The sequence below is a fragment of the Loxodonta africana genome, chromosome 7, assembly GCF_030014295.1.
Source record: "Loxodonta africana isolate mLoxAfr1 chromosome 7, mLoxAfr1.hap2, whole genome shotgun sequence".
Lineage (NCBI taxonomy): Eukaryota > Metazoa > Chordata > Mammalia > Proboscidea > Elephantidae > Loxodonta > Loxodonta africana.
The window spans coordinates 35,769,102-35,792,286 of record NC_087348.1 but is presented as its reverse complement, the minus strand read 5'-3'; the positions used below and the strand labels follow the sequence as shown (position 1 = coordinate 35,792,286).

The window sequence follows — 23,185 nt, the reverse complement described above, 5'->3', positions numbered from 1 at the left end:
AACTCTTAACCAGTGCACCACTAGGGCTCCTTATTTAGCACAGTGGGGCAAAATCTCATAGGATTTAGACATCAGTCTTTGAAGCCTTGGATTATATTTTGGCTGATTGTTTTTTCTTAGCTTACTTAATTTTGTTTCCTGGCTTTGAGTTAGGAGTGCTCCTTTATTTTTCCTTGTGCTGATTGCTGATTCTTTCTCCTGCCCCTTCTTGTCTTTTTTTAACACTCCTCATTCTGCAGTGGCAGTGATAGTATGGACTATGATGACTCAAGCTCTTCTTACTCATCACTCGGCGACTTCGTTAGTGAGATGATGAAGTGTGACATCAATGGGGATACTCCTAGTAAGTGTACTTGGGGAAATTGGCCAGCCCTGAGCAGGGTTTGGGGTTCTGAGGTGGTGGGGTCTGTAGCTGCGGCCCTTGGGTTTGGCAGATGTAGACCCTCTGACGCACGCGGCACTGGGGGATGCCAGTGAGGTGGAGATCGCTGAGCTGCAGAACCAGAAGGAAGCTGAAGAACCTGGCCCAGACAGCGAGACCTCCCAGGAAAACGTGCCCCAGCGCTCTAGCTCCAGCACCACCGCCAGCAGTAGCCCCAGCACTCTCACCCGTGGAGCCCACTCTGTACGTGAGGATGCGGTGGCTGGATGAGTGAGAATTGTTGTCTGGGATGTGGGCCTTATAATCTCTATCAGGAAAGTCATGGTGTATCGATTTGCCTCTTTCCCTCGCCATCTTCCTGTCTCCATTTCCATACGTCCTGTAGCTCAGGGCCTGTCAGAAACAGTGCTGACCCCAGAAGGAGGTCACTGGGTTTCGTTCAGAGTGTAGCTAAGATCCCCCTCACGTAGTTTGTGGAGGGAGAGAACAGGGGTGTCATAGGGACTTTTTCCCACACACTCCTTAGGAATCTGACAGGTGGGACCCAGCCCTACTAAAACTGAGGATACAGGAAAGCATTAATGGGCAGCGGGTGACCCCTTCTTATTTAATGTGGCCCCTAGGAACCTGCTGACTCTTCGGAGATGGATGTTAAGGCAGCTCTAGGCGTCTCCAAGTCCCTCCCTACCGTGCCTCCCAGCGTTGGCAGATCGCACGTGGACAGGCGTCAGACAGAAATTGGAGAGGGGTCAGTGTGCCGACGAACCTATGATAATCCGTACTTCGAGCCCCAATATGGCTTTCCCCCTGAGGAAGATGATGATGAGCAGGGGGAAAGTTACACTCCCCGATTCAGCCAACATGTCAGTGGCAATCGGTGAGAGCTTGGGGATCCCCTCTAGATGGGTGACTGAAGGACCTCACTAATGTAGGCCCTGGGCGAGGGGCAATCAGAAAGTCCGGGAAGCCCGAATGCCCTTGTGGTCCTGCCAGCCCCAGAGGGTGGTACTCTGTGCTAGGGATTTAGGAATTTGGGGAAGGGCATAGTGAGTAGCTTAAGGCCCATATTCCCAAGAAAAGGTACTCCTGCCTGGGGCTTATAGGTGCCACTGTGCATTCCAAGGGCTCAAAAGCTGCTGCGGCCCAACAGCTTGAAACTGGCGAGTGACTCAGATGCAGAGTCAGACTCTCGAGCGAGCTCTCCCAATTCTACTGTCTCCAACAACAGCACCGAGGGCTTCGGGGGCATCATGTCTTTTGCCAGTAAGTGCCTTTAGCTCTCATTCTCCTGTTCCATTTTCTCTATGGTAGGGCCCGGCTATGGCAAATGTTGCTTAGAACTTTAAATGCAGGGCTGGGTGGCCATTATCGAGCCCCAGTTCAGACACTTTGGGTGATACTGAATGAGGTGTTTTCAGAACAGGGACAGATTAGCCATTATTTTCACACCTGGAGGCTTCAGTCTATTTCAGGTAAGATTGCAGAATGATCAGCTAAGAAATGTGCGTTATGTTAAAAAACCACACCCTTGTATATGTATTTTATGGAAATATCCCGGTCAAATTTGGTTTGTGTGTATATCCAGTACCTTCTCTGCCTGATGAAGGACTCTTTCACAAAGGTAAATCTTGTACAGATTTCAAAGAACATGCTTTGAAATCTGTACAAGATTTACCTTTGTGCATAGAGAATATTTTCTCATATGAGGGGTGGTGTCAGTTAGAGATTCAAGACAGACTGGGGACTAGAGAGAGCCGACATAGCGTCATTGTGATGGTGAGTTTTCTCAGAAGCCAGGGACAGCACCAATGTCAGACCAAAGGCACATCAACTACAGGCTTTCACTGTGTTGGCAGTGGATGAGGGACTTGGATATTATTATGAGAGATAGAGAAAGTTGTTGTTGGGCTATGAGCAATCCTGGCAGTGAAGCCTTTCTTTGTCCTAAGTTAGACATGATCCTCTCTAGCATAGATCAGAGGCACTGGGGTTGTATTTGAAAAGGAGGAAGGTGAAGATGATGATATACAGCCATTAGAGTACAGTGCAACACTGTGAGTATTTACCCCCCTAACTCATTGCTCTCACACCCTCCTCCCCTTTGATAGGCAGCCTATATCGGAACCATAGCACAAGCTTCAGTCTTTCCAACCTCACACTGCCCACCAAAGGTGCCCGAGAGAAGACCACGCCCTTCCCTAGTCTGAAAGGTAACTGCAGCCCCTCTTTTGCCAAACCAGGATTCCCTGGGAAATATTTCAGGCCTGTGGGTCCTTGTCAGAAGCCCTGTGTATGATGAATCATTTGAACTGGCTGTTTCCCTCATACCGCTTCTCATGGCTTTCACCACACACCGTGGGTGGCGACTTTGGGATTACTGGTGCTTCTAGGGGGAATTTTGTCAGAGTTACATAATTAACACAGGAATCATCAGCTGCCAGTAGTCACCACCAGGTCGCTGCCGCATGAACTTACAGCACGAACTCCATCCCAGGGAGCTGGCCACCAGAGGACGGCAATATTCATAGAGTCAAGAAGCCTCTTACTTGGGCTGTACGTCGACTTAGGACCTATGAGTGGGCCAGGTGGTATTGGCTGGCTTCTGAGGGGAGTGATTGAATTGCTGATCTCTCACAGTTTGAGGGACTCTTCTGAATTTAATCTAACTTTTGTTTGTTGTCTGTGGATTTTGTGCTGAAATATCCAATTATGATAGGAAGTGCAGTGAGAAGCAGCACCATGTATTCTTTACCTGGCCTCTCATCCCCAGTGATTAAAAATGCTAGGGGTCTAAGGAATGTTCTTTGTTGAGAATGGGAACATAGGATTGATAGGCAAAAGGAATTCATAGCTGGTGGTTTGGAGACCTAAAAAAAAAAAGAACACCACTATAGTGAACCTACACATGAGTAGGTGAGTTAGGGATGGAAAGGCGTTAGTGTCACTGGCTCTCCATATGGTGTATTTGCAGAGGAGAGTAATTGAAACTCTCGTTGCATGCTGTTGCTTCATCTCGTTTGCTGCACTGATTCCTCCCATCCACCTCCCATCCTCACACCTCCACAGTCCCACTCAACTCCTCACAACCGTGTCTGCAAGAGGAGTCCCTTGCCTATCCATACCTGCAGGCCCTCTGGACCCCTGTGCCGGATATTTCATGAAAACCAGTGGTCACTCCTTCATGCATGTGCCTGTATAGCACCTGAAGGCTCCCTGTGTCATTTATCCTGCCCATACTGGCTACAGCCTTAATGGATGGCCTTTCCTAGAGCCCTCTGTTGGCTCCTTGCCACTTGGATCAGGCTTCCAACTCTAAGGGGCCTAAGAGCCAAGGTTTATGTGCACTATACAAGCTTTGTGAGAATGCTCCACTGAGGGGTATAGGGGTTGGGGTCTCGTGGTGCACCTACTAATTGTGTATTTTGTGTCCCAGTATTTGGGCTAAATACTCTAATGGAGATTGTTACTGAAGCCGGCCCCGGGAGTGGTGAAGGTGGGTCTCGCCTGTGAGCTGTGCATGATCTTTTTTTTCCTAGCATCTTCCATGTCTGCCTGAGGGCCATCCTCCTCATGGAGCAAGCGGCATCACATGAGTGACCTGCCTTGCCCCGTCCCCTCTGACGCCCATGCTTGCCCATGGGGTGTGCTGCTGGTGCATGTGGAGTGGCCTGGGTCTCCATCCCCACCTCCTCCACATTGCCATGGCTGGTTTCTACCTATGTGTGATGCCCTGGTGCCATGCTCACCCAGCCCTTCTGGGGAAGGGGTGTGGAACATGGCTTCCCAGAACTGTGCTGACACTAGCTACTGGGCCACGATAGTGATGTCTCTCATTCCTACCTTCCCGGCTCTAGGAAACAGGAGGGCCTTAGTGGATCAGAAGTCATCTGTCATTAAACACAGCCCAACAGTGAAAAGAGAGCCTCCATCACCCCAGGGTCGATCCAGCAATTCTAGGTAATAAATGGCAGAGCCGCTTTACTAGTTCTCTGGTAGAGGTGGTGATTCTGGTACAGAACTTGAGGGATGCTCAAGAGTGGGAGAGAAGCTCCCAGTGGGTAAAAAATCCCATTGCTGTCGACTCGATTCTGACTCATGGCAACCCTATAGGACAGAGTAAGAACTGCCCCATAGGGTTTCCAAGGAGCAGCTAGTAGATTCAAACTGCGGACCTTTTGGTTAGCAGCTGTAGCTCTTAACCACTGTGATGAAATCAATTTCTTGCCAGCACTTCCCATCCTGACTCAATCCCCAGGCAACAGTAATAGCTTACCATGGTGAGGAGGGTGAAACAGCAGAGTGGGTGTATGGGCAAACCAGGTTATCTGGAGAGGTGAGGTATGCACTGGACTTAGACATTCGGACACTTGGCTTTGTGTTTTGCCCCTGGAGGCAAATATCTAGCCAAGTGAAAGGGGAGATGCTCTGCAAAGGAGCTGTTGACCACAGAGGTGGTATGTGGACCCCATAGTGAGAACCAGCAGTTCTTGAAGGAGGTTGTGCACAGCGTGCTGGATGGCCAGGGAGTTGGCTGGCTCAACATGAAAAAGGTGCGACGGCTGCTGGAGAGCGAGCAGCTGCGAGTCTTTGTCCTGAGCAAGCTGAACCGCACCGTGCAGTCAGAGGAAGATGCCCGGCAGGATGTCATCCCAGATGTGGTCAGTGTTTGGGGTTGAGCATTGGAATCCCCAGGAAGTGGGACATGGACACCAAAGGCAGTTTTGCCAACAACAGCCCCTGGGTTATTGTTGCAGGAGATCAGTCGAAAGGTGTACAAGGGAATGTTAGACCTGCTGAAGTGCACGGTGCTAAGTCTGGAGCAGTCCTATGCCCATGCAGGTCTGGGCGGCATGGCCAGCATCTTTGGGCTTCTGGAGATCGCCCAGACCCACTACTATAGTAAAGGTAGGGATTGTACCTGATGAGCATCATGCCATCCACAGCTCTCCCACTTGTCTCTAAAAGGGAGTGAACTTACTTACCCCTGTGACAAATTTCCCAATGCCAAGCTGCTTCCCATGAGGCTACGGGATTTTATTTTCCTGCGCGTGTTTGTACGTAGTGGATGTTTCTCTGTCATGAAAAATAATGTCAATTTTCCTCTCCTTGTACTTCTTCCATTCCACAACCTCTTGTATCTTTGCTTTTCCCACCTCATTTCCATACCTCGATTCCTACTCACTACCTCTTTTGACCTCTTTCTATATTTGGTCTTTTCCTCAGAACCAGACAAACGGAAGAGAAGTCCAACAGAAAGTGTAAATACACCAGTTGGCAAAGACCCTGGCCTGGCTGGGCGGGGAGACCCAAAGGCTATGACACAGCTGAGAGTTCCCCAGCTGGGACCTCGGGCACTAAGTGCTCCAGGAAAGGGTCCTAAGGAACTGGACACGAGAAGTTTAAAGGAAGAGAATTTTGTAGCGTCTATTGGTATGTATCACTGTCTGGTATGGTGGAGGGGTCCTGGGCTCTTAAATATCCCTCCCTCCTCTCAATCCATCCAGAATCCTGCCTTTCTCTTCCCCATGCTTTGCTTTCCAGAGAGGGAGACAAGTCTGTGTTCATTTCCAACGGCATTTCTTGATACTTTTCTCTCTCTTGTGTTTGATTTGCAGCTACCCCATCCATATCTTAGAAGAAGAATAGAAGTTTTGTTTAGAGGGCCAAGTGAGGCTTAGTGCAGGGAGTCTGAGCTATACCCTCAGATCCCCCTTTTTATTTACATCTGGATTTCCTCAGCCACATAGTAGAAAGGCCACGTGAGCTCCCTGGGCAAGTTTCTGTATGCATCTTTGGGCTATACCCTTAAAATTGTCTGGGCCTTTTTTTTTTATGAAGCCAGTTTTCTCCTATTCAACCATTCACTCATCCACCTGCCCTTGAATTTGCCCCCCTGAGGGTTGTCTGGCAACCCCATTTCCTTGGGTTCTGGACCTTAGAGGTATAGATTTCTGAGTCAGCTCTTCTTTAAACCCTTCCTCACAAGACTTGACTAAGAACTTGCTTGTGTTTGGTGTTTCTCTTTTCCCACTAAGGTGGCACCTTAGTGAGCTCTCTGGGTATCAGTCCTGTTTGGCTCACTCCCTACTTGACCTTGAGTCGTGTAAGTTAGGTCTTTCTTTTTCTGGTTTGAGGTCCCTGAGCAATATGCTCTCATTTTATTCCCCTTTGCCATAACCAGTTCCTTATGCATGAGCCCTGTTGGCGCAGTGTTTAAGAGCTCACCTGCCAACGGAAAGGTCAGCAGTTGGAATCTTTCGAAACCCAGTGAGGCAGTTCTACTCTGTTCTGTAGGGTCACAGTGAGTCGGAATCAACTTGAAAGCAGTGGAGCAATGGGTTTTCTTTTTTTTTTTTTTTTAATGCATGACCAGTAAATGGTTATGAGGAACCAGTTTCCTTTTTAGGGGGAGCTAGACTCCTGTAGCCCAGCATAATACCATCCAAGAGGCAGTCAGCCCCGGTTTTGTCCTGTCTGACGTGATGTTGTATAGAAAGCACCGACCAGTAAGCCTGGAGGCCTGGAGTTTTACTCCTGTTCTTCCTCCAGCTGGGAATACGACTTTGGGCAGATCACTTCCCCACTCAGGGTCTCTGTCTCCTCACCTGTGAAATGAGGGGATTGCACTAAGTAACCTCTAAAGCTTCTTCCAGGAAAAGAATTGCCGTAATTGGTGTTCTTTCTTCTTTACCCCTATTAAGATGCTATTCTCGACTATTTTATGTTTCCTCTCACCTCTCTCGGAAGGAAGAGAGGAACTTAATTTCCCTTTACTATCCCAAATCAGTTGAAATGACCAGCTCTTTGACCAAGTCAAGGCATTTTTCCAGATGACTGGCTAAGAATGGTCTCTTGGTAGGGCAAGCACTGATTCTGAGGGTGAGCTGTATTTTGATAGCACAGGAGGGATCGTAACTGAGTTAGCCTCTGTGCAATCCAGTGTATCAGACAGGTTTGTGCTCATGCTTCTGAAACCCTTTGGCTGCTCAAGGTGATCACCTATCTTATCTGGAATCTTTAGAATTTACCGTTTCCCAGAAGGAGAAGCTTATTTGGCAGAGACAGCATGAGGAGGTAGGAAGTTTAAACTGATTCTTAGTTACGTGATCTGGAGTAAGTGCTCCAGCCTCTTTAGGATCAGTTTCCTTGTGCCAAAATGAAGATATTTGCTCTTAAAGGGCCCTTCCACTCTAGCTTTCTGCGGGGATTTTACACCATGTTGGGGTTAGGATTCGAAATTCGTAATCTGGTTCCTGAATTTGTGGGAAAGCATTGGATTTCTTGGTTCCCCCTCACCTCCCCGCAAGCCAAAATGAATGTATCTTTTTATCTCTTGACTTGTAGTCTTATGCCTGATACTGAATCAACTCGGGTGGGTGGGTTTCCATTTCGTCTGTCTGACCAGCCTCTGACTCTGTCTGTCTTTCTCTCCTGCTTGCATTGCATCTGGGGTAGAATTGTGGAACAAGCACCAGGAAGTGAAAAAGCAAAAAGCTTTGGAAAAACAGAGTAAGGAACAAATGCCCCTTCCTGTTCCCAAGTCTCCCATACCTGCCAACTCCCCAGGCCCAGTTGGGGCAGACTCCTTTTGTCAGCCTCACCCAAAATTCACTCTTGGGAGGGTATTTGGACTGAGTTAAAGCAGGTAGGTGGTATGTGACTCATAGGTATATGGCTTATAGGCTGCTGCTTCTAACCACCCCCACCCCCAGCAATCAGGCGGTAATCAGGGTGTCTACTGAGTAAAATTCCTTGGAACTTGGTTCTCTATTGTTTCAGAGTTGGTGGGGAGAACGTTTGCCTATTTCAGTGCCCTCCATTGGCTGATATCTCCCTCACCCTTTAGAATGCCTGTGGGCACAGTTGGCAGAGATGGTTGCTGTCCCTCCGTGTTGAGTCTGTAGCTGCCCAACTCTCCCTGGTGGCTTGCCTAGGCACGCTTTCTTGCTTTCTGTCATTCTGTCCTTCTGCCATACCATTGTGGGTGGGTGGGGAAAAAATGGGGGTGGTTTCTGTCTCAGGTGTAGAAGTTGTAGGGCGGGATAGGCAGTATCTAGTGAAACAGCTGGGTTTCTTTATCTCATTGGGCCTAACCTTTTCTAGCTCCTTTAGAGCCATTTCTTTGGTAACCACTGAGTGACCTGGGGACCCCTCAGTGGTTTCGGGTACCAGTGAAACTCTGACTCTTTTGAGTGCAGTGGAATGCAGTTTAGACGTTTGTTTGTGGAGCTTTCCTGTTTTAAGGTGATTTGCGTAAATTTTCTCAGGTTGAGAAGATGGCTGCAGAACCCCTTGACGCCAGGTCTGATTCATCCTACTTGGTTCTGAAGGCATCTGGGTGCTGCTTCTTCCAGTGGGTCCTGAGAGGGGCAGTCCCTGGAAAGGTGACTGGGACATGCTGAACAGGCCAGGGACCAGGCTGTGCTGCTGTCTCACTCCCTTCACCAGCCTGCCTCTGTCCTTTGTGCACTGAGTAACCAGAAGCCTTCCCCTACTCAGGGCCTGAAGCAGTCAAACCCGTCTTTGACCTTGGTGAGACAGAGGAGAAAAAGTCCCAGATCAGCGCAGACAGTGGTGTGAGCCTGACATCTGGTTCCCAGGTTTGTGACATTCTTGCTGAGAATTGTGAGGATCAGATCTGCTATCTCAAAATACATCTTTGAGTGGAAAAAGAACAGATAACCTCAAAACAACATAAGTGTCCAATAATAAGGGGATGATTAAATACACATAACATATCTTTATAACACAATCTTCGTAGCTGTTAAAGACTTATAAAAAATTTAGTGGTACAGAAAATGTTTACAAAGCTATATTGATTCCAATTTTATTCTTTAAATGTGTATAGAAAAGACTGAAAGGAAATGCACTAAAAACTTAGCAGTGGTTAATGCGGGTGGTAGATTTATGGCTTATTTTTATTTCCTTCATGTATTTTCTACAGTAAGCATCTATTTCCTTAATGTCTATTATTTATTTTCATTGTATAAGTCATATATATTTTATATTCAGGAGCAAAACCTTTAAAAAAAAAAAAAAAAACTCTCCTGGAGGTGATAATAGAAGGGTGTGCAGTGGAAAAAGAAAGAAGGTACAGTATTGCTTAGGGAAACTTGAGAGCAGATTGAACACCTCCCCTAATGTGCCTGTGTCCATGTCTTGTTTCAGAGGACTGATCCAGACTCTGTCATTGGTGTGAGTCCAGCTGTTATGATCCGAAGCTCAAGCCAGGATTCTGAAGTTAGCACCGTGGTAGGGGAACACCACACTGGCATCTTGGTGGGTGGGATGTGGATTTCTCCTTTGGAAAAGGGAGCTGTTTCCTCATTTGGAGGCTGTTATTAGACTCAGGTCAGCAGGGCTCTCATGGTGGAGATGTTTACCTGTCACAGGTCTGTATACATAGGATCAGACCCGGAGATTTCATCCAGGGCTTCTACTCATCTTATAAAAAGGGTACTTCAAGAGGCTACCAGACACATCTTTGGAATTGGATACTATCTTATGGCATGAGAGAGCTCTAACAGCTTAGCATTTCTAGGCTCCTTCCTTGGGGAATATCCGTTACTACCTCTTTTCCTTTCCAGGTGAGTAATAGTTCTGGAGAGACCCTTGGAGCAGACAGTGACCTGAGCAGCAACGCAGGTGATGGACCAGGTGGTGAGGGCAGTGTCCACTTGGCAAGCTCTCGGGCCACTTTGTCTGATAGTGAAATTGAGACCAACTCTGCCACAAGCGCCATCTTCGTAAGCTTTGTTTACTAACCGGGAAGACCATTTCTTTAATGGGGGAGGGAGGTGTGCTAGAAAAGAATGAAAAGTTAAGTGGCAATAAGAAGGAAAAGATGAAGTAAGGGTTGGATAATCCTTACGTATTTGGCTTTAAAAGGAGAATAATTTCATAAGACTTTTTTTCACAAAGTCATTTGATGCTGTGATCTGGGCTTGAGCCCTCTCCTGAATCACTGATGAGTTAGGCTCTTTGCCCAGTCAGACAAAGGCTTAAAATCCTATGTAGTAATGATCCCATGCTTAAAATAGACAAACCAGTGCTTTTGTGGCAATGTCAGGGCAATTACTGCTCTCATTAGTATCAGTCTGCCTATTTCTGTGAACTAGTCCAGTTCTGTTCTTTTCACTGCTCTGTTTATGTAGAACTTTAAAATAGTATTTCTTTTGGTATATTCTTAATGGTTATTGGAAGTTTTCACTCATTAACAAACATCTATTAAGTGATTTACTAAGTGCCAGGTTCTGTACTAAAGAAACAAGGATGAATAAGAAGCTTGCAATTCAGTAGTCTTTTTCAACAGATGAGGGAAAAAAGATTTCAGGAAACAAAGAACTTGCCCTGGGTCACACGATAAGCCAGTGATCAGGTTGGATTCAAACTAATTCTTTTTCAAAGACATACTGCCTGAGATACTGCTTTTCAGCGTACATATCCCCCTTTAGGCAGTGTTAACATCCTGGTACACTTGCCACTATATTAGACTGAATGAGAATAGCTATTCTCTACAAGAGCTCATATATCCTTATCTTTGATTTATGGGGAGAATGGAAGATGAAATTTAAGTGAAATTATTTAACCCTCATGATCATTCCCACGCCCAGGGCCTTTGTATACGTGTTGCTGATAGAGCGAGGACAACCCATGGTGAAGGTGGGGAGCAAGACTGAGGACCGCAGAGCTATTCAAATTAATGGGTCTTAACTCTCCCTTTAAAAAGAAAACAAAAATCCTCACAACTGGACCAATAAGCCGCATCATGGTAAACAGAGAAAAGATGGAAGCCTTCAAGGATTTCATTTTACTTGACTCCATAATCAACACCCATGGAAGCAGCAGTCAAGAAATCAAATGATGCATTGCATTGGGCAGACCTGCTGCAAAAGACATCTTTAAAGTTTTCAAAAGCAAAGATGTCACCTTGAAGACTAAAGTGTGCCTGACTCAAGCCATGAGGTTTTCAGTTGCCTTACAGACACGCGAAAGCTGGACAATGAATAAGGAAGACCAAAGAAGACTTGACGCCTTTGAATTATGGTGTTGGCCAAGAATATTGAACATACCATGGACTGCCAAAAGAACAAACAAATCTGTCTTGGAAGAAGTACAGCCAGAATGCTCCTTAGAAGCAAGGATGGCGAGATTACATCTCACGTACTTTGGACATGTTGTCAGGAGAGATCAACCACTGGAGAAGGAAATCATGCTTGGTAAAGTAGAGGGTCAGCGAAATAAAGACCCTCAACGAGACGGATTGATACAGTGGCTCCAACAGTGGCCTCAAGCATAACAAGTACTGTGAGGATGGCGCAGGACTGGGCAGTGTTTGGTTCTGTTTTACACAGGGTTGGTATGAGTTGGAGCTGACTCAGCAGCAGCTGACAACAGCAGCATCGGTAACTCTCTCCGAGTCTAAACAGACTGGTTTTAATAAGAATATTCTAAGTCCTTCCAGTGTGCTTCCGTTCTGTATGTTAAGATAAATATTATGGACTAGCTTTTTTTTATCCTGGAGGAACCCATTTAACTGTGCGCTACCTTTCCTGGCACCTTCCTGGGGCAGATTCTTACTTGTCCTGTGCTGGCAGGCAAGGGCTTTTTGCAGTTGAATTGCTGAGAGCAGTTGTGTAAACTTAACTCAAAACAGGCTGTTTTTCCAAGACATAAATTATATTAAGTCATTATGATCCACTGAATAAGCTATTGTGCTATGAACCAAGAGATTGGTATTTAGTCACACTTTTGCCTAATAACCTTTGATCAGTTGCTTCTCTGCTTATTCTGTTTTATGTGTTATGAAATGGGCATGGCATTACCTACATCTTACCTAGCTGAAAATCTGTTCTGGTTGAATAGAAAAAGTCTAGTATTGCAGAAGTGGCAGACAACGTTAGTGAGATTTATAGGGGCAGTAAGAGAAGGTATTGTTGTTAGGTTCCGTCAGGTCTATCTTGACTCATAGCGACCCCGTGTGCCAGAGTGGAACTGCCCCATAGGGTTTTCTAGGCTGTAATCTTTATGGGATCAGATTGTCAGGTCTTTTGTCTCACAGAATACCTGGGTAGGTTAGCAGACCAGAGTTTAACCATTGTACCAGAAGAGAAGATAGGAAAGAGAAAATGAACATTTATCAAATACCAAGCATGTGTTCTCAAATTGAGTCCTATGAGGTGGGTGGACACCCAGGTGGTGTGGTGGTTAAGAGCTGCTAACTAAAAGGTCAACAGTTCAGGTCAACAGTTCAGATCGACTAGGCGCTTGTTGGAAACTCTATGGGGCAGTTCTGCTCTGTCCTATAGGGTCACTATGAGTGGGAATCGACGGCATCGAGTTTGGTTTGGTTTATGAGGTGGGTATTGTAACTTTCATTTTATAGATGAGGAACATAAGGCTTAGAGAAGCTACAGTTCATGCCTCAGGTCACACGGCTAATGAGAGGCAGGAATCTGAGCCTCAGTCCGTCTGCCTTCACACCCTGTGTTCTTTCCACTGTGTCATGCTGCTGCAGAGAATTTGCCTAGTTTTTCTTTTATAGAAAAGAGTCTTATAGAAACTAAGGAGTAAAGATAAGTCAAAATGAAAACTCGATCACCTGATTTAGGAAGCATTGATTATTCGACTTTTAGTCAAATCCTAGAGGCAAGTAGAGTAGCAAAGGCAGGACTAGTGAAGTCCAGGTTTCCCCTCCTATCTGAAAGTAGAGCGTTCCTCTGAAACCTTTCTTAAGTCAAAATGGCATAAAGCAAAGACGCAATTACCATTAATTTATATGGGAAGAATTTTTGAGCATTCCCAGATCCGAAATCATACCAAATAACACATAAAACCCCTGGGAGCTCTTAGGCGTTTCTGATACCTGAGGACACATCTTGCTCATGGATGCACAAAAGAAATCGAGATAAAGCACAGGTGCTGAGAGACACGGTTCACAGCTGTGGCGGTTTGCTACTGAGGTGGTGAGTGTAGTTCCTGGGGAAGGAGCTTGGCGATGCCACTCACGCTGCTTCAGGTTCGTGCTGCCTCTTTAATGGCTCACTGCAAAACAAACGCTGAACATTATTTCCTTTTTTTGCCAAAATGAAAATCTTCTTTGGATTTCTTTCAGTTAGCAAAAACAAGTACTAATGTCGGTCTTTTGTAAAAGTGAAGTGGCGGAAAGCGAACTTTCGAAAAGCGGGGGAACTTTCAAAAAGTGACTAGCCACGGGTGGGAAACCCTGATGGCGTAGCGGTTAAGTGCCATGGCTGCTAACCAAAAGGTTGGCCTTTCGAATCCACCAGGCGCTCCTTGGAAACTTTATGGGGCAGTTCTACTCTGTCCTATAGGGTCGCTATGACCCAGAATCGACACAATGACAGTGTGTTAGGTTAGGTTAGCCACTGGTGTATGAGCTTATGAGCTGCGTGGTTTTCTGTGCCCTATTCATTGGTGCCTCTGGCAGCTGAGCTCTCTCTCACCTCTTCTCTCTAGGGTAAAGCCCACAGCTTGAAGCCAAGCACAAAGGAGAAGCTGGTGGGCAGCCCCATTCGCTCTTCTGAAGATGTAAGCCAGCGGGTCTATCTCTACGAGGGGCTCCTAGGTGAGAAACAGACTGGGGTGGCCTGTCACCTTGGAAGGAAGCTGGGCTCAGCCACAGGATAGGGTAGCATTGAACCAGAATCAACAACTAATTTTAGGTGGCATTTTTATATCGGAGACAAGCAATTTGCTGGGTCTGGAAAAAGCAGTGGGTGAAAACAAGAAGGGATTGGATTTTGATATTAATCAACAGCCTCTGTCTTTCTGTCTTCCTTTCCTTCCTTTCTTGCTACCATGGTCCTTCCTGCTCACAAATTGGCAGGAAGGGACAAAGGATCCATGTGGGACCAGTTAGAGGATGCTGCTATGGAGACCTTTTCTATAAGTAACCACCTTTCTTTGTGTGCTGTGTTCTTTCCTCCTCCTTGGGAGGGACTGGGCCTCACTTGGAGGCAGCTGGGGCTGGTGGTAGGAATATTAGATCTGGGGTAGAGAGGCTTGGATTTCCTTTGCCCTGGAATTTTTAATGCCTCCTTTTTTTCTAGAGTTTGCTCTTCATTTTGGTATGGTAGCTGTATTGTTTATGTGTTAAATAAGCACCTAAACGAAGTGTATCCTACACAGGCAAAGAGCGTTCTACTTTATGGGACCAAATGCAGTTTTGGGAAGATGCGTTCTTAGATGCTGTGATGTTGGAGAGAGAAGGGATGGGTATGGACCAGGGTCCCCAGGAAATGATTGACAGGTATGGCGCTTAGAAAACCCTTGGGAATATATAAATTCAGCCTCCTCCCTGCAGGTTCTGTGATCCCACCTGACTTGTCTTGGGTTTTCTGCTTAGGTACCTGTCCCTGGGAGAACATGACCGGAAGCGCCTGGAGGATGATGAAGATCGCTTGCTGGCCACGCTTTTGCACAACCTTATCTCTTACATGCTGCTGATGAAGGTAATGCCAGTTTTGCTTACGTCCAGCTACCGTTCCTGTTGTCTAAATTCAGGGGCAGTTGAGAAGCTGTCAGAGCATTTACTAAAGGTTCTCTTCATGATTGAAAGTCAGTGGCCTCTCTGCTAGCTCACACATAATCAGTCCATTTATCTGAAAACTACCAGGCTGTTTGGCTAAGGAATGTATAAAAGTAATCGATGATGCCATAAAAGAACTGAAAAAAAAAAAAAAGCCTTATTGCCCTCGAGTCAATTCTGACTTACAGTGACCCTATAAGACAGAGTTGTTGTTGTTGTTAAGTGCTGTTGAGTCGATTCCAACTCATAGTAACCTTAGAACTGCCGAATAGGGTTTCCAAGGATGTAAATCTCTACAGGAGCAGACTGCCACATCTTTCTCCTGCAGAGCAGCTGATGGGTTCAAACTGCTGACCTTTTGGTTAACAGCCGAGCGCTTAACCACCGTGCCACCAGGATGACTCTGTACCATTTATTTTAAATCTTAAATTGTCTCCCATTGCTAAGTAATTTTAGCAAGTAGAGCTCTCTACTGAATGCAATGAATTAAAAAAAATTTTTTTAGGTAGTATGTTCTAAAACCTTAGAAAGGAAGCTCAAAGTTTACTTTTCAGCCCCAACGTTTTATTGTACAGAATTCTCCATAGCTGAGCAAAAAGAACTACCCATTAAAAAAGTCATAGTAGGTCCTAGTTTGATTTGATTGTATTCGATGATCTGGCTGTGGAAAAGGTATGGTATCAGAAGAGTCCTGCTCTGAAAGGGAAACATACGTTTTGGATTGATGAGTAGAATAAAGAGTTGTTTTGAGAATGAGCTTCTAGGTTTCTCCTTCTGTTCTCCCCAGCTTCCTTCAATTTGAAGGGATTAGTTGATGAAATCCGGGGAGTGCCCTATAAACCCTCTTGGTTTATTTCATTTTCTGTTGTACATTTACTCTGTTGAACTCCAGGGGTACCAGCTAACTCTGTTTGGGAAAAGTGATGATCCTTAACCCTAGGAAGGTGCCTTACCTACACTTAAGCCCAGGATGTTGCTGCTCGTTGTTTCTGGATCATAGGGAGACAGGGAGGGGGTGTCCCCTTGAACCGCAGTCCACTTGAACCGGAACTGCTTGAAGAGCCGCTTCCCTGTAGAAGCCACCTAGGCACAGAGCCAGTGGTCTTCTTCCCAGCACGTTGGCAGAATACATCGTTTTCTCCCATATTCAGTGATGTGGCCTTCTCTCAGTTAGTAGGAAGCTTACTTATACGTTCTCTTCTCTCTACCCCAGTTCAGAGCAGAGCCCATTCGTTAAGATCCTGTTTTGATTTCCAGGTAAATAAGAATGACATCCGGAAGAAGGTGAGGCGCCTTATGGGGAAGTCCCACATCGGGCTTGTATACAGCCAGCAAATCAATGAGGTGCTTGATCAGCTGGCAAGCCTGGTAAGCACATCAGGATCATTCCTTAGATGCCCCTTCCACTGCACTTGTCAGCCTCTCAGGGTTGGACCCCCTGGCTAAGCTTCCCCCCAGGTAATTTCTTGGCTTGTATCACTGTGGAATCCACCTCAACTCCGCCCGCCCCCCAGTTTTGAAGATGGGGTAATATAGTCTTTGACTTTAGATGAGTCTTTAGCCCTTGTCCTGTGATGGGATTCTCTGTGCTAAAACCACCCTAGTGCAGCAGTTTTCAACGCGTGATCTGCGAACCCCTGAGAATCCACAAGGTGAAAACGGTTTTCATAATAATATTCAGGTGTTGTTTGCTGTTCTCACTGTGTTGACATTTGCACCGATGGTGGGCAAAACCATTGACGCCTTAACAATATCTAGGCAGTGGCACCAAACCATGCTAATACCCATTGTATTCTTCACCCCCACACGTCCGCAGTTGAAACAAACAAAGCCAGTTTCACATATGAATGTCCTTGACGGAACAGATTTCTGGATTGTATTAGATCTTGATCATTGATTATACATCTTTTTTATCTTCTCTGTATACATGGAACACTTCTGCTGTAAACCAAATTATGATGATCGTTCTGAGGAAAAGCAATCTGCAGTAGTTAAAATGGCAAGGTGAACTAGCTGCTTTTTCACGAACATCGTATTTACTTGAGACAATAACTGACAAACCGGTTGTTCAGAGTCGGGTATTTGGCAGACACTTTCTCCAAAATTAAAATAAAGTGATCCTATCATTTCAAGGAAAACAACTGGCAGTGTTTTTTTTGCCAATGATAACATTCAAACTTTTAATTAAAAGTTAAAAATTAAATTTTTGGAAATTAAAATGTTATAAAGCCTTTAAACTTGAAGCTTACCAGTGTTTAAAGACTTCTGTAATGATATTGATGATGATATTACGAATGTGGTTCTAGTATATTGAAAGATGTCAACATTTAGAAGAGCTACATAACTCAGTGAGCCACTCTTTTCCAAATGACGAGTGTATGCTCTTACAAATTCAAGTACAGAGTAAAAGATCCACTCAAAATATAAGGTCGATCGATGGATTGTAATGAAACAGGGTATGAAAAGTACATTCATGTGTTTTCAGATTCCACACTGCAACTAATATTCAGAAACTGCTACTTCTTGGTTGGTATAGTTTCAGGAAGAATGTGCGTGTTTATCTGAAAAGGCTATTAAAACCCTCTTCCCTTTCTAGGTACATCGGAGAGGCCAGCTTTTCTTTAATACCTCAACCAAAGGAACACATTGCGACAGATTGAATGCAGAAACAGATCACTCTTCCCCCTCCCCCTTGGGAAAGATAGTCATTTTTCAAAAAATGTGTTATTTATGTCACCATGTAATAGATTTATTATTAAGGAATTATTATTTTTCAGTGAATTAATAAGTACTTTTAAAATTTCTCAGCTTTAATTTCTAATTTGATAAATATCTATAAATAGAATTCACATAAACAAAACCTCTTTGGAGCCCTTAATCATTTTTAATAGGTTTAGAGGTCCTGAGACCAAACAGTTTGAGAAAACTTTCCTAGTGACCAGTGCCAGCAGGCTAGACCGTGCTAACTAAGGAAGCAGATATGAATATAACTGCTGAATGGGGGTTCTTGGCCCAGAGATCTCTGGGAGAAGGTTTTCCGAATGTTCCTGAAGGATCTCTCTTTCCTCAGAATGGACGCGATCTCTCTATCCGGTCCAGTGGCAGCAGGCACATGAAGAAGCAGACATTTGTGGTACACGCAGGGACAGACACAAACGGAGATATCTTTTTCATGGAGGTAGGAGCTTATCAAGGATCCCTGGTGGTGCAGTGGTTAAGGGCTTGGCTGCTAACCGAAAGGTCAGTGGTTCACTCCATGGGAGAAAGATGTTGCAGTCTGCTTCCCTTAAACGTTACAGCCTTGGAAACCCTATGGGGCAGTTCTACTCTGTCCTATGGGGTTGCTATGAGTTGGAATAGACTTGACATAAACGGGTTTGGTTTGGTTTTTGGTTAGGGGCTGATCCACGCTGGGGGCCTAGAGCAACATTGAGAGGCACAAAGAACTCCCAGAACTGATACCAGAATATTTTTCCCATTTATCTCACTCATCTTTCATGATCCATTTAGCAGGCTAGAGTCAGGCTGTTATGCAAATAATAATATTAAGATGATAGATGATTCCCCACCATTTCTTTTTTTAAAATATATTTACTACAGTGACACTGTTCATAAAACAGTGTAAAATGGTATACCTTGAGAAGTCTTGCTCTCATTCTTGTCCCCATCCACTCCGTTTCTCACCCGCCTCCCCACTTCCTCTGATAAGTAACCACTTTGATTAGTTTCCTTTGTATCTTCCAGTGGCTTTTTTTTATGCAAACACAATAAAATATGAACATAAGTCATTATTTTCCCCTTATAAAAAGGTAGCACACTGTGTCCACTGACCTATACCTTACTTTTTTTATTCAATATATCCCAGAGGTCTTCTGTATCAATACAAAAAGAGCTTTCTCATTCTTTTCACAGCTGCATAGTATTCCACTGTGTGGCTATACCATAGTTTATTTAACTAGTCAGTATATATGGATCCTTGGGCTGCTTTCAGAGCCCCCGGGTGGTGCAATGGTTAATGCGCTCAGCTACTAACTGAAAGTTCGAAGCTTGAGTCTACCCAGAGGTACCGCAGAAGTACTTCCAATCTTTTGCTATTGCTAATGATGCATCTGTGAATGGCACTATTCCTACATGTGCAAGTATATCTGTAAGAATTCCCAAAAGTAGGATTTCTGGGTCAAAGGATAAATGCAGTTGTCATTTTCATGAGTGTTATGGATTGAATTGTGTCCCTCCAAAATACATGTCAACTTGACTAGGTCATGATTCCCGGTATTGTGTGGTTGGCCTCCATTTTGTGATCTGATGTAATTATCCTTCATGTTGTGATGTGTTGTAAGTCCTAGCATCTATGCCTATAGTTATGGTCCCATTTGGGAGTGAGTTGTGCCTTATGAGACAAGATTAGGGTGAGACATATCTTGGGTCACTGCCTTACTAGAACGTGTGACTCAAGTCATCACCCTTACCCCAGTTATCACCCTTACTGAAGTCACACCCTTACTTGAGTCACACCTTTTATCTTACAAGACATAAAAGGAGAGAGAAGCAAACAAATAGGGACCTCAGTACCACCAAGAAGAAGAGATGGGAATGGAGCACAACCTTTGGACCCGGGGTCCCTGTGCTGAGAGCCTCCTAGAACCAGGAGACACAGGGAGGGAGTTGTAACAGTGGAGATGGTGCAAGAAGGTGAGAAGTGGCGGCAGCAGAACCAGGAGACTGGCACAAGATAGGGAACTGACCCGTGGAGCAAGAAAGAGCTGAGTGCCTTCGGGCAAGCGGCTTCCTGGTGGAATGTGGTGCCTCTGGGCACTTACCAGCAAAGCTAAAGAGCTTTGTAAAACTTGCCTGAGCAGGACAGAGACTGGGCCAAGGGACCAAGGGCCAGAGAGAGGCCTGCCTGCGGACACGGCTGAGAAGATGCTGTCCTGATCAACACAGACCTCCCTCCAGAGCCAACAGAGAGAGAAAGCCTTCCCTAGGAACCAGTGCTCTGAATTCAGACTTCTAGCCTCCTAAACTGTGACAAAATAAATTTCTGTTTGTTAAAGCCACCCACTTGTGATGTTTCTGTTACAGCAGCACTAGATAACTAAGACAGTGGGTATTGCCCACTTACCCTCCTTAGAGTTGTACCATTCTGCACTCCCACCAGCGGTGTATAAGAGTGCTTATTTCCCAACAACCTCACCAAAGAAATGTGTTGTTAAACTTTTGGATTTTGATAGGTGAAATCTGATAGAAAAATGATATCTCAGCATAGTTTTCAATTTGCCTTTTCCTTATGATCACTGAGGCTGTGCATCTTTTCACGTTGAAGGGCTATTTATATTTCTTTTATTGTGAACTGTTCATTATCCTTTGCCTAGTTTTCATTGGATTGTTGGTCTTTTTCGCTCAATTTGTGTGTGTGTGTGTGTGTGTGTGTGTTACAGTTATGTTTGTTTCTCCATCTCCTACGCTAGACCAGAAATTCTTTTTTTTATTTTTTTAAGTGAAAGTTTACAGTTAAATTAGTTTCTCATACAAAAATTTATACACACATTGTTATATGACCCTAGTTGCTCTCCCTATATTGTGACAGCACATTCCTCCCTTCCACCCCAGATTTCCTGTGTCTGTTCAACCAGCTCCTGTCACTTTTCTTTTTTTTTTTTAATTGTGCTTTAAGTGAAACTTTACAAATCAAGTCAGCCTGTCATCCAAAAATGTATATACACCTTGCTATGTACTCCTAGTTGCTCTCTCCCTAATGAGACAGCACACTCCTCCTCTCCACCCTGTATTCCCTGTGTACATTCAGCCAGCTTCTGTCCACCTCTGCTTTCTCATCTCCCCGCCAGACAAGAGTTGCCCACATAGTCTTCCTGTGTCTACTTGAACCAAGAATCTCACTCCTCACCAGTATCATTTTCTATCTTATAGTCCAGTCCAATCCCTGTCTGAAGAGTTGGCTGTGGAAATGGTCCCTGTCTGGGGCTAACAGAAGGTCTGGGGACCTTGACCTTCGGGGTCCTTCTAGTCTCAGTCAGACCAGTAAGTCTGATCTTTTTACGAGAATTTGAGGTCTGCATCCCACTGCTCTCCTGCTCCATCAGGGATTCTCTGTTGTGTTCTCTGTCAGGGCAGTCATCGGTTGTAGCTGGGCACCATTTACTTCTTTTGGTCTCAGGCTGATGTAGTCTCTGGTTTATGTGGCTCTTTCTGTCTCTTGGTCTCATAATTACCTTGTGTCTTTGTTGTTCTTCATTCTTCTTTGCTCCAGGTGGGTTGAGACCAATTGATGCATCTTAGATGGCCGCTTGCTAGCATTTAAGACCCCAGATGCCACTCACCAATGTGGGATGCAGAATGTTTTCTTAATAGATTTTATTATGCCAATTGACCTAGATGCCCCCTGAAACCATGGTCCCCCAACCCCTACCCCTGCCACTCTGGCCTTCGATGCATTCATCTTACTCAGGAGACTGCTTTTGGTTTAGTCCAGTTGTGCTGACCTCTCCTGTGTTGTGTATTGTCTTTCCTTTCACCTGGAATAGTTCTTGTCTCTATCTAATTAGTGAACACCCGTCTCCCACCCTCTGTTCCCACTCTTGTAGCCATCAAAGAATAGTTTCTTCTCTGTTTAAACTATTTCTTGAGTTCTTATAATAATAGTGGTGTCCTGCAATATTTGTCCTTTTGCAACTGACTAATTTCACTGAGCATAATGCCTTCCAGGTTCCTCCATGTTATGAAATGTTTCACAGATTCATCACTGTTCTTTATCGATGTATAGTATTCCATTGTATGAATATACCATAATTGATTTATCCATTCATCCACTGATGGACACCTTGGTTGCTTCCATCTTTTTGCTATTGTAAACAGTGCTGCAATGAACATGGGTGTGTCCCCCAATTTTTAGGAGAACTCTATGTTTAGGGAAGTTAGCAATTTGTCTGTGATATGAGTTGTCAATGTATTTTTCCAATTTGTCATTTATCTTTTTTTTTTTTTTAACTTTTATTGTGGATAGTTTCACGATACTTAAATGTCAAAAGAATGGTGTAATGAACCCCCTTGTATCTACTATCCATAAGCATGTGGCCAACCTTGTTTCATCTGTGCCTGCCCTTTTTCCCCTTCACTGGATTATTTTAAAGCAAATTCCAGACATTATGCCACTTCATAAAGATGCAGTTTACACTCAGCTATTAACCTAAAAGTTGGCAGTTTGACCCCACCTAGCCGTGCCATGGAAAAAGAAAGGGTCTGCCGATCTGCTTTCATGAAGATTACAGCCAGAAAAACCCTGTGGGACAGTTCTACTCTGTAACACTTGGGGTCCCTGTGAGTTGGAACTGACTAAATAGCAATAGGTTTGGTTTATATACTTCTAATAGATAAGACCTTTTGAAAAATACAACCATAATACCATTATCACACCTAGAAATGGTTAACAATAATTCCTTTATATTATCTAATCTCCAGTCAGTATTCCCATTTCCCTGATTGTCTCATAAATGTCTTTTGATAATTGATTCCTTTGAATCCCAATCCAAACAAAGCTTACATATTGGATTTGATTGATATAACACTTAAGTGTATCAACACATAATAGTTCCTCTTTCATTCTCTTTTTTTCTTTGCCATTTATTATTTTTTAAAATAATTTTTATTGTGCTTTAAGTGAAAGTTTACAAATCAAGTCAGCCTCTCACGTATAAACTTATATATACCTTACTACATACTCCCACTTACTCTCCCCCTAATGAGTCAGCCCGCTCCCTCATTCTAGTCACTCCTTTCGTGACCGTTTTGCCAGTTTCTAACCCCCTCTACCCTTCCATCTCCCCTCTAGACAGGAGATGCTAACATAGTCTCAAGTGTCCACCTGATATAAGTAGCTCACTCCTCATCAGCATCTCTCTCCAACCCATTGTTCAGTCCCTTCCATGTCTGATGAGTTGTCTTCGGGAATGGTTCCTGTCCTGGGCCAACAGAAGGTTTGGGGACCATGACTGCCGGGATTCTTCTAGTCTCAGTCAGACCATTAAGTCTGGTCTTTTTATGAGAATTTGGGGTCTGCATCCCACTGTTCTCCTGCTCCCTCAAAGGTTCTCTGTTGTGTTCCCTGTCAGGGCAGTCATCGGTTGTGGCCGGGCACCCTCTAGTTCTTCTGGTCTCAGGATGATGTAAGTCTCTAGTTCATATGGCCCTTTCTGTCTTTTGGGCTTATAATTACCTTGTGACCTTGGTGTTCTTCA

The 23,185-nt window shown here is 44.7% G+C and overlaps 1 protein-coding gene across 36 annotated transcripts in view; it reads left to right on the top strand.

Moving 5' to 3' along the window:
• The window catches only part of MADD (MAP kinase activating death domain), a 50,093-nt gene that overhangs the window by 14,458 nt on the left and 12,450 nt on the right, over positions 1-23,185 (top strand). For 6 of the 36 annotated variants that reach the window (XM_064288144.1, XM_064288163.1, XM_064288142.1 and 3 more), the window contains 18 exons: positions 240-343; positions 435-625; positions 1,006-1,259; positions 1,506-1,645; positions 2,491-2,592; positions 4,237-4,339; positions 4,854-5,040; positions 5,137-5,287; positions 5,606-5,812; positions 8,882-8,982; positions 9,551-9,634; positions 9,970-10,128; positions 13,862-13,970; positions 14,232-14,294; positions 14,534-14,654; positions 14,751-14,856; positions 16,191-16,301; positions 18,004-18,111. In XM_064288144.1, the coding sequence (XP_064144214.1) occupies positions 240-343; positions 435-625; positions 1,006-1,259; positions 1,506-1,645; positions 2,491-2,592; positions 4,237-4,339; positions 4,854-5,040; positions 5,137-5,287; positions 5,606-5,812; positions 8,882-8,982; positions 9,551-9,634; positions 9,970-10,128; positions 13,862-13,970; positions 14,232-14,294; positions 14,534-14,654; positions 14,751-14,856; positions 16,191-16,301; positions 18,004-18,111 (2,401 nt within the window). The other 30 variants (XM_064288154.1, XM_064288180.1, XM_064288153.1 and 27 more) reach the window with 22 other exon arrangements.